Source organism: Chionomys nivalis, chromosome 25 (assembly GCF_950005125.1).
Source record: "Chionomys nivalis chromosome 25, mChiNiv1.1, whole genome shotgun sequence".
NCBI lineage: Eukaryota > Metazoa > Chordata > Mammalia > Rodentia > Cricetidae > Chionomys > Chionomys nivalis.
In genome coordinates, this window is record NC_080110.1 from 1180512 (window position 1) to 1200127 (window position 19616).

Genomic DNA, 19616 nt, shown 5'->3' on the forward strand with positions numbered 1-19616 from the left:
TAAGTGAAATAAAAGGGATATAAAGTTATATATGCAGTACTCATATTTTAAAACTCGCACTATTTGTATTAAAGAACAACAAGAAACAAACAAAACCCACGAGAAGATGCCCTTAGTACTAATTTTTGGTTACCTCTGGGTACCGCAGTAGTAAATAATTTTAGTTTTTCCTTTTATGCTTTTGTGTATTTTCCAACAGTTAAAAGAAATGAGCTTATATACCTTTTCAGGAAAAAAATAACTAAAAATTTGAGTTTATCTCCTTTTACATTGCAGCTGTAAAACAACACAGCATACGAGAGCAAAATGGAAGGAAGGTTGGATGATTAAAACAATAAAAATCAAGAAACTGAGTCAGTCGGTGGTGGCACACACCTTTAATCCCAGCACTCGGAAGGCAGAGGCAGGTGGATCTCTGTGAGTTTGAGGCCAGCCTGGTCTACAAGAGCTAGTTCCGGGACAGGCCCGAAAGTTACAGAGAAACTGGACAAGCATAAAGGCTCTGCCATGGAGCCAGCCCATGAAGGATGCAACACTCAGGAATACATCTGGTGGGCAGAAGAGCGAATGTAGGCTAGTCACAGCTGTGCCCCGACAGTGATCTCCATCCCCATGCCAAAGAGTGGGCATCTGGGGACTGTTGCAGTGTTTGCAGTGTGTATGAGGCTGTGGTTTGGTTCTGGGTTCAGGGGCACCTTCGTGTTATCTCAACACCTTGGAGATGAAAGCAAAAGGAACAGGAGTTCAAAGCTATTTTCTACTGTTTTCCTTAGTGTGAGGCTAACATGGGCTTCATGAGACCATATTTCAAAAAACTGGGGGTGGGGGAGAGGAGAGTAGAAATTTGGCCTGGGGGGCAGGATGGTTCTAGGGCGCTAGGGTCTGAGAATATGTTCTGTAGGCCTCATTCTGCCCAGACACCCAGTCTCCCCGATGGACCCCACCATGCTGTGCCAGCTACCAATTCCCACTGCATAGCATCTGACCTAACTTGTACTTATGCCCGTTTTGAATTTTTGGCTTTTTCCTGTATGTTCCAGGATCCAAACACAGGGCACACAAAAAGCTGTTAGTTCCAAGCAAATCAAACCTCTTGCCTTTGGACCACAGAGGAGAGGGGGCCAGCTGGTGGCACCAAGCCCTGGGAACGCAGAGAATTGCACTCTGTAGACCATGAACTTGTCACCCGTCTCTGGGCCTCTTGCAGGAAGCTGCTTCCCAAATAGTTCTTGGCTCTACCTTGGTGTTATGTCCCACGTTGGCCTAACTCTCTTACCTACTCAGTACCAAGAAGAGTGAGTGACAGACAGCCCTCAGGCCTGCCTGCAAGGAGTTCAGTGCAGTGGCAGCAGACATAGGTATGGGTGTGTGTGTGTGTGTCAATCTGCAATGTCAGAGCTATGGGGGTGTGCCAGGAGGGCACGAAGAACTCTGGGGTCAGTGAGTGTGGGCACTTGGTTTCCAGCAAGTCACTAACGGGACTCTGTGACCTTGGACAAGGCCTCGAAATTTTCACTCTCTGCTTCGTTAGTAAAATATGAAGACGGGCCCTATCTGAGAGTGTGACCCTGAAGTTCAAGCTGGGGAATTCTGCCAAAGGCCCTGGCACAGGCTAGTGCTCCACAGCTGTTCTAGCTCTCCAGTGAAGGCTCCAAGGAGAGCAGAGGCTTTCTCAGGCCTCCAAGGCAACTTAGCACCATGTCTGCGGGAGAGGAGGAGGTGCAGATGCCTCCAGGGCTATGAAGGCTCTGTATCCTGCTCTTGCTCCCTCCCTGGCACCAGGGCATCCTATCTTCATCACTAGTCCCCTATAAGAGGCACAAAGACGGAGGCCACATGGGCAGGCCATAATTTTCCCTATACTTGAATCCCGTGGATGGCATTCTAAATATTGGGCTCCCAGCAAGGCCGGGCGGCAGTCTACCACTGTGGCTTCAGTACAGACAGGGCCTCCCAGGCCCAGTACAAGGCCAGACCCCAACTGTGGTTACTTCAGGATATCCAGGACACACTGTCAGGGTGGAGTGCATGAGGCTCTTTATCAGCTGTTAGGAAAGTATTTGAGGGGCTGGAGAGATTTTGGCTCAGCATTGAACAGAACTGGCTGTTATTCCAAAGGTCCTGAGTTCAATTCCCAGCACTCACATGGTGGCTCACAGCCATCTGTAATGAGATCTGGCACCCGCTTCTGGCCTCCAGGAATACATGCAGGTAGAACACTGTATATATAATAAATAAGTAAACCTTTGAAAAAGAAAAGCATTTGAACATTTTGGTGATGAAGTAGCTGTTCCTCTACAAATAGCTGAAGGAGGGTCTCCTGGTTCCAGCCCTGATCCTCCAGGGCTGGTCTTTGCCTCCCACCATGAATCTTTAGGTTTTTTTTTTTTCTTCTTTTTAATGTAGGGCCAGTGGCTTCATCCCTGAATGACCTCCCTGTGTTCACCGTGTAACGGCACGATTTGATCCAGCTTCCAAAGTCTGACTCAAGTACCGTCTTTAATGACCATAGTGTTCTGCAGGTGACCTATCTGAACCTCCCGTAGACACACTGCACTCCACCCTTGCCCCGCCGCCCCCATTCAGTGATTCAATGGTGCCAAGCAGAGCCATGTGAGGCCCCCTTTTTCCCCTTCTTCAGCTTAGGGACCAACCGACAGACAGCAGCAGAGTGTCACAGTTTGGTCTCACAGTTCTGGACCAGGCTGCTGACAGTGAGTCCATGAGCTGTCACTTTGGGACCTTGTCACCTTGAGACTCTTGCCCCTCTTCTCTGCCTCACCTTCTCCATCTGTAAAATTCAGACCCTGCTAATCACACATATCTTGTGGGAATCACGAAGGTTATTTGAATTTATTTGTCAAAAATGTTATAGTGCTTGTGCCCCATCTAAGGGATGCAGGCCCGCCAGCTTCCAGTGCTCGTGCCCCATCTAAGGGATGCAGGACCATCAGCTTCCAGTGCTCGTGCCCCATGTAAGGGGTGCAGGACCACCAGCTTCCAGGGCTAGTGCCCCATATAAGGGATGCAGGACCGCCAGCTTCTTGTGCTCATGCCCCATCTAAGGGGTACAGGACTGCCAGCTTCCAGCACTGCAAAACTCATGGTAGACACGGGATGGACACAGCTGACTGACACTGATGAGTGAATAACAGATCAGAAGCTTCAGAGTAAGTAAATATAATGAAAACATTACACGAGCTGAGATGCAACATGCTCAAATAATGTTGAGGTATCACTTTCTGGCGAGGCACAGTGGGAGAGGTTGGCAGAGGTCTGTCAGCAGGGGCAGAGTTAAAGGGAGACAGAGGAATGGGTTTTCATCTACTGAGCATGAGACCGTGGCTGATAAAGGTGTTGTCTATGCTTCAAAGTCCTGAAGAGGGGGATTTTAGACATTCCTACTACAACGAATCGGCAAACTTTGGGGCAATAGTTATGCTAACAAGGCCAGCTTGCTCATACATGGATCAAGACAGAACACCGTGTTCCGGGAGGATGTGTGGTTGCCGTGTGATGATTAGAAATCAAACCTCAGAGGCGGACTCTGTTTACCTTTACAGAAATTTAAGAAACCAACCACGTTTCTCTGAGATTTAAAAATTGTAGTCAAGTTAGATGAAGTGAGCTAGCAATCTCTGTACCATTTGCTATTATAGCAGTGTTTGTTGAGGCCCCAAGCAGGGAAAATACCAGAAGGAAAAGGGAAGAAGGAAGGGAAGCATACTGAAGCAAGACTGCTCTGGGCGTGATTTTCAGGCTTCTGACCTCAGGGCTCCTAGTCCCCAGGCAGGGCATGTGCCTGCAAGAGGTTGTCTAGGCTCGTTCTTCCTCCAGGCTTTGTGCCCTAGGTTGGTTCCTCACGAGCTGTGTGACCTCTTTAAGGGTAAAATTCTTCCACCAGATAGGGATAGCAAAAGGGGATGATGCGTAGGCTCGGCTCACACAGCTGTCGGGAAGATTCACTGATGCGCTGCCCTCAGAAGGGAGCTGCATAGTGGAAATTTCTGGAGAAACGGCACGGAGATGCTAACATGGCTGTTTTAGGATGTACTGGTCTAAGCCAGGCCTGGAGGCATAGACTATAAATCCAGTCAATCAGGAGGCTGAGGCAGAAGGAGCACAAGTTCAAGGCTAGCCTTGGGCAACAGAACAAGACACCGTCTCAAAATTTCTCAAAGTTAAAATTATAAAGAGGGTTTGGGGTGTAGCTCAGTATCAAAGCATTTACCTAGTATGTGTGAGAACTCAGTTTCAATCTCTGGGTACAGGATTGTATCCTTCCCACAAATGGAGATTTATATAATTGAGAGCAAATCTACAGATTTAACAAGATACTCATTAAAATTCAAATGGTACTCTCTACAGAAGTAGAAAAATAATTTAACTCAAGTGAATGCTGATTAACTAAGCAGTCTTGATCAAAGAGAGCAATGCTGTAGGAATCACAACGTATCTTCAGATTATACTATAGAGCCACAGTAACAAAACCAGCAAGGTATGGCATAAAACATACCAGACAAAGGGACAGAGTGAGAGTCTATATTAGGTTGATCTATGGATTGCCTTAGCTGAGTTAATTGATGTTGAAATACCCAGCCCATTGTGGGTGGCACCATCCCTTAGGTAGGGGGTCAGGAACTGTATAGATAAGAACAGAGAAATCGAGCGCAAGCGAGCAAGCGAGCGAGCAAGCATGTGTATATTTACTTTTCTCTGTTCTTGAGTGTAGATGTGATGTAACCAGTTATTCTGAGTTCTTGCTACCTTGACATCCCTGCGATGCAGGACTGTAGCCTGGAATTGTGAACGAACATAAACTCTTTCCTGATTTTTTTTTCTTGTTGGGGTATTTTGTCGCAGCCACAACCACAAAACTAGAACCCTCATTCCTCTTCAACAAAATCAAACACACACACACCATCACCACCACCACCATCCAACTAATAAGTGGGCAAGTGAGCTGAACAGAAAGTTTTCAAAAGAAACACAAATAGATGTGAGTGTATGAAAAATGTTCCATATCCATAGCCAACAAGGATGTGTTGAGACATCATCGAGAGGACATCTCACTGCAGTCAGAAGGACTGACCATAGAGAAAACAAGCAGCAAATACCTGCTCAGGAAGTGGGGCAAGCAAAACTGGCATTCACTTTTGACAGGTGTGTAAGCTGGAATATCATCCTAAAAGCTTGAAATCGGAGTGCTGAATAACTCAGCCAAACCACAAACCCAAAGGACTCCAAGTCAGCACCCACCAAGCTGTGTCAAATCCACGCTCACTGCTGCACTGTTTGCAACAGCCCGGAGAGGCAAATGGATGGAGAAAATGTGGTCTTTATACACTGCAGACTTTTGTTCAGCCATAAAGAACAATGAGGTTGTGAATTATTTGCAGGAAAGTAGACAGAAGTGCAGGTCAGCATGTTAACAAAATAAGCCAGACTCGAAGACTAATATCATGCTTTCTTGTATATGGGGAAATTAGGCTAAAATAATATACGTATATAAGACATAAATATAGAAGAGGTCTATTTGGGAAGTGGGACCGCAGGGAGGAAGAACAACAGAGGGTAATAGATGAATATGAGCAGAATTATGATCCACACATATGAAAATGTCACAATAAAACCCATCACTATATATGCTAGTTTAAAAACATTAAAATAAGCTTGGGGTTAAAAGATCCAAGAGGGAACATGGTGTGCATTCCAGCAGGTAGCTGGCCCTGGGTCTGTGATGATTCCTTTCATGGTGTTGGGGGAAAGAAAGAGTTCCCTGGCTGCTGTCCTAAAACGCTGCTTGCATTGAGTCTCACGGCAAGGTTTATGATGATGGCGATATTCTAGGTCCCTGCTGTCTGGTCCTGTCACTTCACAAGACCTGGCACTTCTCCATGAGGTCTCACCAGCGCGGGCATCTGAAAGAAGGCTAGGCTCATGGTGGCAAGAAACTGACTCTTTAATTTGGGTTGATTCTTTTTCATTTAAATTTAAGCACCCCCATGGGGAGGGATCACTGTACCAGGCTGGGCAGCTCTAATTTATGATTCTTTGCGTTTATTAACAGAAGGTCTCCTGGGTTGGAGTTGATAAAGTACTGGCCTTTGCGAGCATGAGACCATGAGCTTAATCTCTAGAACTCATTTAAAAAAACCACCCAGACATGTTGCTGTGTGCTTGTAACCCAGTTCTGTGGAAGCAGAGGCAGGAGGATCCACCAACTCACCAGTCAGCAAGCCTGGACTACTTGGTAAAAGACCCTATCCCATCCCAAAACAAACAAACGGAGGACCAAAATGAATGAACAAACTGATAAGGTGGCCAGCACATGAGCAATGGTGACTGAAGAATGACAACTGCCATTGACCTCTGGTCTCTGTACACATTCACACCCACATGCAGGCACACACACACACGTGCGCGCACACGCACACACAGACACACGCACACACACGCAGACACACACATGCATGCACACACATACACACACAGACACGCGCACATACATGCAGACACACACACATGCACGCAATCACTTGCATGCACACACACATACACACACAGACACACACACACACACATGCAGACACACACACACACAATAAATAAGAGTATTCTCCCCCTTCCTACAAAGCAAAGAGAAGCTGGTGTCAGCCCCCATGAGCATGCTGTGGTCCAGTGGGCAGATTCAGAAGAGGACTGGCTTCTGAGGGGAACAAATGTACCTGATGGCAGTCAGGCTACACCTGCATGCTGGGGGAAGGTGCTGTCCTTCAGCCTGAGCCTACCCCTTGGCTTGTCACCTGTGGGCGCAAGCTGTCCCTCTTCCTAGATAAATTCCCTAAGTAACCCAGCCAAAGCTGTTTAACAAGTCCCGAGGCTGCAGGTGTCAACAGCTCAGATGCCGGTGAAATCCCGTTTGCCTGAATGCTGTCCCCAGGGATGGCCCCTGTCAAACATTGCCTTGCCCCTCCTTTGTGTGGTTCTGCATTAATTTGCCAGCCTTGAGCTGTGTAGAGCCACCTTGGGGAAGCTGCAGGTGATCGTTAAACTGGGAGCTGTTCTTTGGTGGTAGCTCCAGAGCCATGCATACTGCAGGCTGGCCACGTCAGGACAATCCCACATTCCATTTGCTCAGGTAAACTGCAGAGGACTTCTGGGGTAAGGAGGTTGCAGCTAGTCCCCACTGGGATAGACGGTCATTAGGCACCAAAATCAACTGAGCCCCACCACTGGGAGATTCAGTCACTACAAAAGCTTATTTCTTGTCTGTATGAAGCTTTACAAAATAGAGGTTTTGGTATAAACTTTGAACAAAACAAAACAGAGAAAAAATGTTAGTACCTCGTAACAGTGCTATCCAGGCCCCAGCAGCTTCACCTGGGAGCCAGCTGGAAAGCTACCTTCAGGCCTAATGAAGTTTATCAAAATCCCATCGTTAGCCTGTTCGGAGCCCATGTGATAGACACCACGATAGCAAGGTGATGGTAGCCATTATTTCTAGTGCAGAGACCTTTAAAGCATTTAGTATACCAACTCACAAAGCCCCAAACACCCTGAAATCGTCTCTATGGTAGTCCAGGAAACTGAAGCTCAGAGCAGTTAAGTAACCTGTCCAAGATCACTCAGCTAATGAGTATGAAACTCAGGATCTCAACTGAAGTACTCTACCTTCAGAATTAAAGAAGAATGCCTACAGCACACTGAACAGGCATGCCCATGGATCAAAACCTCACCGTATCTTGTAAATACACTAGTTATTCTTCATCAGTTTCTCTTTAAAGTGCTGAGATATGATGAATGGGCTATGATGTTGGTTAGACTCTGGATAAGGATGGTTTTCTTACTATCAGCTCGATTTGTTTTGTCTGCAGACACAAATGTGAGGGTTATACAACACTGTCCTTGTCTGGCACAGAACAGAGGCTGAGCAAATAACAATATCTCATGCCAGCTTCCCCTCTTCAGTGGTCCTTTCTGATCTTCACTGATGACAGTGGGTCTCTCCACCTTCCTTCCTGCCCAGGCTGTTGCTCTGTTCCCAGAGCCTCTCCAGGCCAGGACCTGCATGAGGGTTTCAGATACTAAACTCAGAAGCATTAAGGGACAGTAAGAGAGCTTTTCTTGCATTTAGAGCCACTCCTGAGCTTCTGTGAGGACAGGCGTATGAACAATTTAGAGGAAAGAATGCATGATCATAGCTTTCTATTTTGGTAGCCGTGGGACGGAAGGTCGTTCTTATGTCAGGCTTGCCCTGGGTATCTCAGTTCTGACATCTAACTCACTGCTTGTACCTGTCCCATAAGCAATGTCTTTCTCATGTTACAGATGACAAAAGAAGATTCGAAGAGGCAAAAATCACTTGTTCAAGTTCTCAGAACTGCAGAGCTGGGCTGTGATTCCTAGATGCTACCCACCTGACTCACCAAGTGGTAGAATCTCCAGAAGATGAAAGTGATAAGGACTTTAAAAAAATGTTAACATCTACTTTGGTTTTTGAAAATTCAGCCAAGAAAAAGCAGAAAGAATGAGATAAATGGCTTTGAAAAATTTTGGGAAATGTAGATCATGTCTTTTTCAAGTGTGTCCTGGAAATTCTGCATTCCTTAGTGGGTCTCTTTAGACTTCCAGCTGCTCCAACCACACTGAATCTAGAAATAGACTCAAGAAGGGGAAATGGCTGCTGATAAACACAGTAGATAATAGAACCACACAATTGTATGGGCAGGGTCATGCAACAGCGTGTTATCAGGTCTTAGAAGTTTAGATCTGGTACAGTGAGGGGGGTGAAGCTGGCCACAGGTTATGAAGCTTCATTTGCATGCAGACCATTGAGAAATCAGCTTCAGTGATCTTGGTGAGAGGGAAGAAGTCCTGAAGCACAGCCCATGCAGCCCGGGCTGAAGGGAACAGAGAAATGAAATGTCACAGTGTAGCATAAGACATGTGCTGCAGAATGCTGTCCTCTGGGTCTAATGTGATTGCTGCTCCATTGAACCATCAGTGTCTGTGATTACCCTAAGGAGACCTGGAGAAGACTGGGCCATTAACTTTCTAACATGATTGGAGGATGGCCTCACAAGGCCCTGCTTCTTCCAAGATTAAGAAGATTAAGAGCCAGTTAATAGGGTTGTTTGGAGGAGGGGATCATGAGGGCTACACTCCTCCCCATGTGTGTGTGTGTGTATGTGTGTGTGTGTTTGATTAAACACACTCTTACACTAAATTAGACATGTGTGGAATCTTTTCCTGGTCTATTGTTTGGTGCTATATCTACATGTGTGACTAGATGGTTGTTCATCTGTCCAGGAAAAGTCACACCTCAACATGCTGGCGAGTAGAATTCAAGAGCAGGTACAAGAATCCTAGTTTTCTAAAGCCGATGGGAGTGCCTTCCTTAGAGACTAGAGACAGCAAGAGCAGCGGATTTGGGGATATGATGACTTCAACTCTAAGGTGATGTCAGTACTTTTCCCGAGGGACTTGTTCAGTGGGCAGCTGGAACTGGATCAGTCCATACTTTCATGCTATAAGTCTGTGTTGACTTCTCATCGTGCACCTAGCACTTATCTTGGCCTTGGCTGTGGAGTGATGGGTCAACCACATGTTTAGTTCACCACTGTGAAGCTCACAGGCATTGCACAAGCACGGGAATCTGTATGGGATCCCAGGTTACTGCACTGGGCAGGAAAGAACAAGGGGTTACAAGAAAAATTAGCTTGAGGCTAGACTGTGGGAACCTGAAGGGGAAAGCAGGGTGGGAAGAGGAGATTCTGGAGCTAGTAGAGGCAGTGTTTGGCCAGGGAGGGAGACACATCATCTACAGAGAGGCAAAAGCCACAGGTGATGTAAGAGGGTAAACAAGGAATCTCAACACTGTCTAGGCACTGAAAAGCTTGGAATCACTGAGCTGAGCCTCTGAGGACTCATAGTCAAAGATAGTGAGGTATTGGCATGTCTGGCTAAGAGATTTTGCTCTGGGACCACGGACATTTCCGCACCTCCCTGTGTGGGACTTGTCTGCACATGGGGATTGCCTAGGGGGTCCACTGATTTGGCCTGGAAAGTGAGAAACCTAGGTGACTCCTGATCCATCAGGTCAGGTGTTCAGATGACTGCAAAACTCTAGAAGATTCCTATTGCCTGGCCAATTTTCATCCTCTTGTTTGAACAGAACTCTGAGATGTGGGAGGGTCTAAAGGGAGCCCACCGAGGCCCAAGCTAATGTGATAGAAACAGCAGTCACTGACTTTTTAAGAACCACTTCAAGTGACGTAAAGAAAGCCTAAGACAGGACTCATTCAGCTATGTGCGCTTGACCAGCACAGGGACAACAGCCAAAGGGGCACTAACCAATTGGACCCTTGTGTGTTCTAGGCACTGTTCGACTCACTTGTTTCCAACTGCCCTGTGAAGAATTTACTTTTTGCATCCCATTTTATAGATGAAGAAACCAAGGTACACATGAAAGCATTTCCCCAAGGCCTCAGTTTTCAGTCAGAAGTGCCTGAGTTTGAGCCCAGGCAGTATATTTTAGAGCCCGTTCTACTAAGTGCGTCTCTGTATGAATGGGGGTCATTTCCATAGTTTCCATTGTACTTAGGTCAAGGAAGGACTGTGTTAAGGTAGCGCCTGGTTCATGAGCCTCGAGAAAAGACAGATGAGAAGGGAGTAAGGGAGGGGACATGCCCAGGTAGATTATTCCTAAAAGGTGCTTCCAATCCCAGACCTCTGAGAGGGTTAAGAGTCTCCCAGAGGATCCTGGGGTTTAAAGGTATGAGGAATCTGGGAAACTGTGTAATTCAGTTCCCCAGCATGTAGAAGGAAGGCTGAGGCCAGCACAAACGGAGGGACACAGCCCAGAGCCCCTCACACTCTTTTCTTCCCATAGGATTCCAGGCTACAGAGACAACCGAGAGACTTCTCCCAGGACAGCCCAATTGCCACTCCAGACCTGAGAGACCCTCTTCTGGCTGAGCAACTGCTCTGGTCCAACTGGGGCCCCAAGAGATCCATGAAGAAAGATGGAGACATCTAAGGAGGTGGCACCTCCAAACCATATTTTCAAAGACTGCACCCTAGACTGCACCCCAGTTCCTACCTGTCTGAGATATTCATGTACACTACTGTGACCCAGGCCACATTTATCCTGTACAGGACCAGGCACATACAAAACTATTTCCAAAACTCCACCAGGCTTTACGATGTCTCCCTGGGGCATGAAGTCCCCCTCCTGTGTTTTATGGGATAGGAGCAACAATTTCCTCCCATCCTCCCTCCATCACTCCCAAACCTCTCTTCATCTTAGAGGGCAATGCCAATCCATCACAAGGCTGGGGTGAGCCAAGAACTGTCTGTAACCTTGGAAACCAGGCAAGGCCTACCTTTCCACCTGGAGGTTGACCTTGGACGGTTCCACGTTGGGGTTTTCCCATTCCATTTGCGGGCAGTGCATGAAGTAGCAAAGTGTGTACAGGGCCTCCGGCTCCCAGTAGAGCGCCCCCTGCTTGTGGTGTAGGGGCGTGCCATTGCCGTGGTGCTTCGCATTGAGGGGCTGCAGGTGGTGCATCGCCCGGGACACCAGGTCACCTGTGGACAGAAGCAAGATTTCAAACCTCGCGGCACAGACACCAACCGGAAGATCTTAGCAGAGACTCTGGACCCCGGTTTCCTCAGCCGCTACATCCCGCGACAGTCCCACGTGAAGCAGAAAGGGAAAACATTTGCTGGTCATGTGACGGTCAGGGACTTTGAAGCACAGGCGTCAGTGGAATTGCTTACAATCCCGCTCTTCTGGGGCTCCAACTGCTTTCGCTCCCCTCTCACGCAGCCCAGAATGGCCTCAGAGTCACTATGTAGCTGAGGATAACTTGAACTTCTGATCCTGCCTCCATCTCCTGAGTGCTGGGATTACAGGCATGAGCTACCACACCCAGACTATGTGGTGTGCAGGAGCAAGCCCAGGGTTTCTTTGTGCATTCTAGGCTCCCTACCTGTGGGATAATGGTCTTGTATGCTGTAAAGATTTGTCACTTGTATTGGTTTAATAACCCGTTTTCTGCTGTCCTCTGCTAGTACAATAACTCACCTTTAAGAGGTGTATTTTCACCTCCAGTCCATGACTAGAGTCCCTTTGCTCTGTCACATGCTTCCTGCCTTGTTGCTTGTTCCTCAGCACAAAAATGGAACCAAGTGACCCCAGGTCAGCAACTCAGAAACTTGGCCAAGGTGTCCTTTCCTTTAGGTTTATTTCTTGGGTATTTTGTCACTGAGGTGTGTGTGCATACACGAATTTATGTTTTATTACATTTGTGCAGGTATCCACAGAGGTGAGAGAGCGCTGGATCTCCCGGAGCTGGACTTACAAGGTGGCTGTGAATCACCTGGTGTGGGTCCTGGGAGCTGAACCCACGTCCTCTGAGGCATCTCTCTAGCACCTAATACATTTAAAGTCTATTTATGGTGAAGAAATGGAAGTCCAAAAGGTTCCACAGCTTCTCAAGGTTGCACAGCTATAAAACATGTAAGAGGAGAGCTGGGATTTGAACTTAGGACTCTGCACAGAATCCATGCTCTTAGCCACAGTCCTTGAACATAGGGGGTTTGTTTCACCCTTCTCGGGACCAGCAAACCTGAGGACCATGCTGTTCTTTTTCTTTTTCCTCACAGGGACAGCGTACTTTTTATATTAATCTTTGTTTTTAATTACATGTATGCATGTGTGTATGAGTGTGGGTTTGTGCATGTGAGTGTGGTATCCGCAGAGGCCAGAAGAGGGAATCAGTTCTGCCTGGAACTCCAGTTCCAGGGCTTGTGAGCTACCTGTTGTGGGTGCCGGGAACTGAACTCCACTCAGTAAGAGCAGTAGGAACTTTTCATTGCTGAGCCATCTCTTCATCCTCAAACAAGACTTCTTAATGAAGCCACAACTGCAAGTTCTCATGGGTCACAGGGCAGATCTTCCTGGGGGTGGCCGACTGAGCTCAGAAACCCACCCTTGTCCTGGCAGAGACAATGGTTCCATCGTTCACGAATGCCGCCATGCCAAAGCGAGCACAGTCTTTGTGGCTACTTGCTCAATTTTAAATGTACTCATTTTGTCTTATTTAAATACATCCATGTAATGAGGAAAATTATGCCACTTTCACAAATAGAATATGAACATCACTTGCCATAAATAGAAAGCAAATGATGAGGACAGCTCAAATTTGGGTTCTGCTTTCTTCTTAAATGAATAACAAGTATCAGAAAGGGGATTGGGGCCCATATCAAACAGAGCCTTTCTTAAGTAATTAAGGTAAAAGTGTGTGACACATGTATTTCAATGCCCTTCCCCTGGCCACTAAAGTCATTTCATGTACAACAGAGTGTGTTGCACATCTTTGGAGCCGCTTGTGCAAGATGCGAAATGATTAGTGTTACGTGTCAACTGGGCTGGGCTGTGGAGCTGAGATCAGACATTGTCTAGATATTTCTTTGGGATAGTTTTAGGATCATTTTACTGAGAGCAGGTTCTGAGTACAGAAGCGGAACATCTGTGATGTAGATGGGCCTTGGCTAATTGGTTGAAGACCTGAGGGAAAACTGAGGCTGGAGAGATGGCTCAGCAGTGAAAAGCAGGCACTGCTCTTCCAGAGGACCGGAGAGCAGTTCCCAGCACCCACATCCGGCTGCTCATGGCTGCATTAACTACAGAATATCTGAGGCCCTCTTCTGGTCTCTATGGTTACCCCACATATGAGACATGGCAGGCAGGCAGGCAGACAGACAGACAGACACACAAGTAAACATAAATTTAAAAAAGTGGAATCCCCAGCAAAAAAAGGAATTCTGACTCCAGGCTGCAGCATTAGCTTTGATTAGAATCCCAGTCTGCTGGGCTGTCCTGCAGCCCACACTCATACCAGTCAAATCTTTCAAGTCTGCATTGTCTCTTCTACTCTTCCTTTGTCTTTTGAAACATAGTATTACTTTGTAGCTTACTTACTTTATAGCCTTGAACTCACTGTGTAGCCTGGGCTTGATAGCTTGATAGGACTTATGGGGATCCTCCTGCCTCAGCCTCTCTCCCAAGTACTGAGATTATAAACGTGAATTATTAGCTCTCCTCTCTCTCTCTCTCTCTCTCTCTCTCTCTCTCTCTCTCTCTCTCTCTCTCTCTCTCTTCCCCTCCCTCCTTCCCTCTCTTCCCCCCTCCCTCTCTTCCCCTCCTCTCTTCCCCTCCCTCCCTCCCTCCCTCCCTCCCTCCCTCCCTCCCTCCCTCCCTCCCTCCCTCTCTCCCCACCAACACAATGTCTGTGCTAGTCTCTCCCATCCCATCCTGCATTGCTGCATTGTGTGGTCAAACCTTCCACTATCCTGCTGCCTCTCAGTGACACACTTTAACCAAACTCAAAACCCAGGAACACAAACTCTATGATATCTAGTGGGCTGAGGTTAGGGGCCCTGCTGAACCATTCTGTGCACGGGTCACCTGTTACAGCAAACAATCTAGTCCCGAAGGTCCACGCTGCTGAGATGGGAAACTGAGGCCCATGTTGCAGGGCAAGGTGGGGTCAGATAAGGTTCCCTGTGTTAAGGTAGTGTGCTTGTGTCTTTCTCTCTACAGTGGTCCAATTTCCTCCTCCAAAGGCAGCCCAGTTCAACTGGCCAGCCCTTAGTCCATCTTAGAGCAATTTGGCTTTATGCAGCAAATGTATTATCAAATGCTCCAGTCCCCTGAGTCAGTAATCCACTTCTGGGAATGTGTCCCAGTGTTAGAATTCAAAATGCTGCAGAATCTTCACCCATGAGGATTGGCACCCAGACCTTATTTACAGACTCTCAAATCCAACAAACAAATGTCCAAAAATAATAAGAAAAGAAACTCTAGTACACACACAAGATCAAATAATAAACGTAGGCAGACGTCAAAACTGTTTACACAAAACTGCAATATCGCGAGGAGGAATCTTCATTAAAATGGTAAGTAGGAAAAGTACGAACTTCAAAATTACTTACAGTGTGATCAGGATTATGTTATTAAAAAGTATGCACAAAGTAAATATCAGGAGAAGGAGAAAGAATGTTGACCAAGGATTTTTCTGCCTGGAGGGATTATTTGCGTTCTCCAAGTTTCTGCAGTTTCTGAACTTTGATTTCTGGCACCTAGGGGTAGGTATTTCCTTCCCTGTGCTTCTGTCCAGGGTCAGACTTGAATATTCTTTCTCTCAAATGCTCTCAGGAGGGAGGAGCTCTTGGGGCCCTGAAGATTGACACACAGTTGGTGGCTGCTAGGGGGAGGGTTGTTAGTGCTAATTGTCAACTTGACAAAATGTAGAATCAGTCGGGAGAAGGGCTCGCTGGCATGGGTTCCGGGACCATCCTGGTTATGTTGGTTGATGGGAGACCTACCTACCCACTGCAGGTGGCAGAGGGTCTTAGACTGTGGAAGAGTGAAGGTGAGCTGAGCTAGCAACCAAGCATGAATTCATGGCTCTTTGCTCTTGACTGTGGATGGAATGTCACCTTGATGGCCCCACAGCAGATTGTAACCTGCAACTGTGAGCCAATTAAGTCCTTTATTTTTTGTTTCTTATAGGTTCTTTTTTTTTTTGTAATCACAGCAACAGAAAAGAAACTAAAACAAGAATCATGAGAGAGGCACGGGAGAGGATAGTAGGGGGTGAATAATATCAAAATATATTATTTACATGTGTGACAATGTCATAACGAAACCTCTTACATATTAATACGTATTAATAAAATGTAAGAAGAAATTTGCATGAAACACTTCACAATGATAAAAATCAAAAGTGAGTGGGAAATGGGGCTAGCGACAGCAATGGCAGAGATGGTGAGATGCTGGCAGGAGTTCCCAGCTGCCCGTCAACTTCCCGTATTCTAGGGGCACTTGGTGGGCGCTCTTAGCCTTGTAGTCTCACTGTCCCTCATCTTCTCGGGGACCACTCAGTTCACCTGGCATTCCCATGTCCCTTTTTTTCTTTTTTGATTTCTTAACTTGGATAGTTGCCCCACACCCTCACAGCTACTGATGGCTGATCAAATGGGCGGTTTCCAGGGAGCCCTCTAAAATGCCCTGGTCAGAATCTCATTTCCTTGCGTACTGGCAACACTCTTAATGAAGATGTAGCTCCTTAATTTTTGTAGCGCTTTGCAGTTAACTATCCACATGCATGCTTCCTTGTGGGGCCCCAATAAACTCTATCTATTGCTCTCTTTTGGGGAGCAGTATATGTCCTTTGCCTGCACCTCAGCACCCAATGTGCTGCTATTTAGTGGTGGCTCTCGACCAAGCTAATTTATTTTTCTGTGAGAAGGGAAAATAATGGCAGAATGGATTTGTCATCCATTTTAAGGGAAAAACATATATAAATTACCTAAACTTGACATCTTTGTCTGCAAAATGGAGATAATAACAATATTTATCTCATAGAATTAAATGAGGAAATGCATATACAAACTTACAGTACTCAGAAAAGGGTCTGGTACCTTGTTTGTGCTTAATTAGTAGTTAGCTCTATTCTTTTTTGTGCCACCATTATCATTACCATCATTATTGCCATCATCACCACATCATTTCATCATCATTACACGTTTTATCCTCACCAACATCAGCAATGATGATATCATGATGATATCATTTCTGTCGTCACCATAGTCATCATTACCAACATGATCACCATTGTTACATCATCTCTATCATCACCATCATCTCCATCATCACCATCATCATCAACATCATCATCTCCATCATCATTATCATCTCCATCATCTCCATCATCACTATCATCTCCATCATCATTATCATCTCCATCATCACCATCATCTCCATCATCACCATCATCTCCATCATCACCATCTCCATCATCACCATCATCACCATCATTATATCATCTCCACCATCTCCATCATCATCATCTCCATCATCACCATCTCCATCATCACCATCATCTCCATCATCATCATCTCCATCATCACCATCATCTCCATCATCTCCATCATCACCATCATCTCCATTATCATTATCATCACCATCATCACCATCATCTCCATCATCACCATCATCTCCATCATCACCATCTCCATCATCACCATCATCTCCATCATCAACATCATCTCCATCATCACCATCATCTCCATCATCATCATCTCCATCATCACCATCATCTCCATCATCTCCATCATCACCATCATCTCCATCATCATTATCATCCCCATCATCACCATCATCTCTATCATCACCATCATCTCCATCATCACCATCTCCATCATCACCATCATCTCCATCATTACATCATCTCCATCATCACCATCATTACATTATCACCATCATCAAATAATCAAATAATTGCTTTATGTCCATCATCACATGATTTCCCTCATCATTGTCATCTTCATTCCTAGACTAGAACTTTCGGTGTATCTCTAAGGAAGGCTGCCCATGTGAGATGAGTAGGCATAGAGATTTTCACCCTCACTACCCCTGTTTGAAGCTCTCTACTCTGTAAGTGCTACCTGCTGTCCTCCCTGTCTGTGACATGAGCACCAAACAAAAATTCATTTTTTTCCACCAGCTTCTCTGAGCTTGGGCAGCTGGAGTTCAGTTCAAGACACCTCTCTGAGAATCCATCCACTGGTAATTGTGTTTCTTAAATGTCAGCCATCTGGGAATTACTGTCATGATGTCTCTCATATCTGTGCACAGCTTGTACAATTTATTTACTTAATATTTTCTCTTTAAATTGCCTCACTTGTTCATACAAACAAATTTATTTTAAAAGGAAACTTTATATCAGCACCATAAATGGAAAACCAATATTTCCGCATGCTCATGAAATATACATAGTGATTAAAATTAAAAAGGTTCTGTGTATCACCTACAATCATCTTCCATGACAGCCCAGGGGATGCTTCTCAAACCTGCCCAGCTCTTATATATAGCCTCCTAGAAGCTGAGACTGCTGTGAGCCAGGAATGGTTTCCCTGGAAAAAGATCACACATTCCAAAAGGGGGCTGCTTCTGCTCAAAACTATGCTGAGACAGCCTTTTCAATTTGGAAAAGAAAGAAGGGAAAGAAGAGAGAAAAGGAAAGGGGAGGGTTATAAGAGGCAAGGAGAGGAGAGGAGGAGCAGGAAGAAGAGAGGAGAGGAGGATGGGGAAGGGGAGAGGAGGAGGGAGAGGGGAAGGGAGGAGAAGAAGAGGCAAAAAGGGGATGGGAACAAAGGAGGAGGAGGGGGAAGGGAGGAAAGGGGAAGGGAGGAGAGAAGAGGGGAGAATTTGTGTCAAATTGACAAGACCTAACCAGAACACAAGATTATGTAAGTGGTAACACTTGCTGGGGAGAACACACTGCCCTACTGGGGAGAGACTTTCCCACAGAAGCAGTCTGAAAGGTGGGCGGGGCTTCACAGGTGCAGCTTGTGTTGAGTTATCACCCTACCTTGGGTGACTTTTCAGTGGTGTAATTGTCTGCCTGTAAGTAACTTCAGTGAACTTCATAAGCTAGACTTGGGTGGAACCATTTCTTCGATCTGTCATTGATGCCCTATCTGGGGTGATTATGCTGTGTGACTTTTCACAGGAAAAGGGAACAACATGATCCAGCCCCATCATTATTCAGGGGTGACCACAGACTTCAAGTCAGTGTAAGAATGACACCCTTAGGATGGCACCTCTCTGTTATGTATGTGAGGACCTGTGTACGTTCAGCTCAGGGTCCTCCAGCTCTTAAGTTCAATAGAAAACTTGATATCAATCTGTCTTATAATCTTTGAGCGCCCAACATACAGCATTTTCTTCAGTCTTTGTGTCATAGAGCAACTCACTTCAGGCTGTTAATTTGTCATTTCAGGGACATTTTCCGAGCTGTGGGTGGTATACGAGATGCTCAGAATACAAAGTTCGTTCAGATACGGCAGAGAGTACAAAGAAAGCCACTCAAATGAAGACCTTCCTACTTTCTGACTGTGCATCCTCGGGCAAGACAGAGATTCTTCCTCACACCCAGCTTTTGGTTGTGAAATGGGAAGACTAACAATGCCTGGGTTGTGTGCCATGTCCTTTCCACAAAGGAGATTCAGAATTGGTGAATGTTTTTACCTCAAGACTATACATCAGTCAGCAGCCCACCACAGAGACAAAATACCTGAAGGAATCAAGTTGGAAGGAGGATGAATTTTGTCTATGGTCTCTTGACTCTGCTGCTCTGGGTCTGTGGCAGCTCAGTACCTCATGGAAGGAACATTAAGCAGAAGAACTATCTTCACCTCACAGCATCCAGGAATCAGTAAGAGAGGCAGTGAAGGCTGGCATCCCAATATCCCTTTCAAGGACACCTCACCCTCAATGGCCACAGACTAGAAGATAAGCTTTCAATATATGCCACTGGGAAACTTTCAGGATAAAATATGAAGCCCCATAACAGGAGGGATAAAGGCAAGTGTTCTAAGCATCCCAGTGGCTGAAAGAAGTTCAGAGTCTTAATATGATTTACTGAAGAAACAAGTAAAGTGGCATGGGGAGACACCCCAGCCTTCAGGGTTGGTCTCCTCCTTAGGGACTTGGCAACTTTTCTGAATGTTGTGTCTCTCCAGTTTAGCTTGGAGCCTGT

The 19616-nt window shown here is 46.1% G+C and overlaps 1 protein-coding gene across 3 annotated transcripts in view; it reads right to left on the minus strand.

Annotated features, from left to right (window-relative positions):
- Abtb3 (ankyrin repeat and BTB domain containing 3) overlaps window positions 1-19616 on the minus strand; it is a 232945-nt gene that overhangs the window by 72960 nt on the left and 140369 nt on the right. For all 3 annotated transcript variants that reach the window (XM_057758173.1, XM_057758175.1, XM_057758172.1), the window contains exon 3: window positions 11388-11592. In XM_057758173.1, the coding sequence (XP_057614156.1) occupies window positions 11388-11592 (205 nt within the window). The remainder of the gene's footprint in view (window positions 1-11387; window positions 11593-19616) is intronic.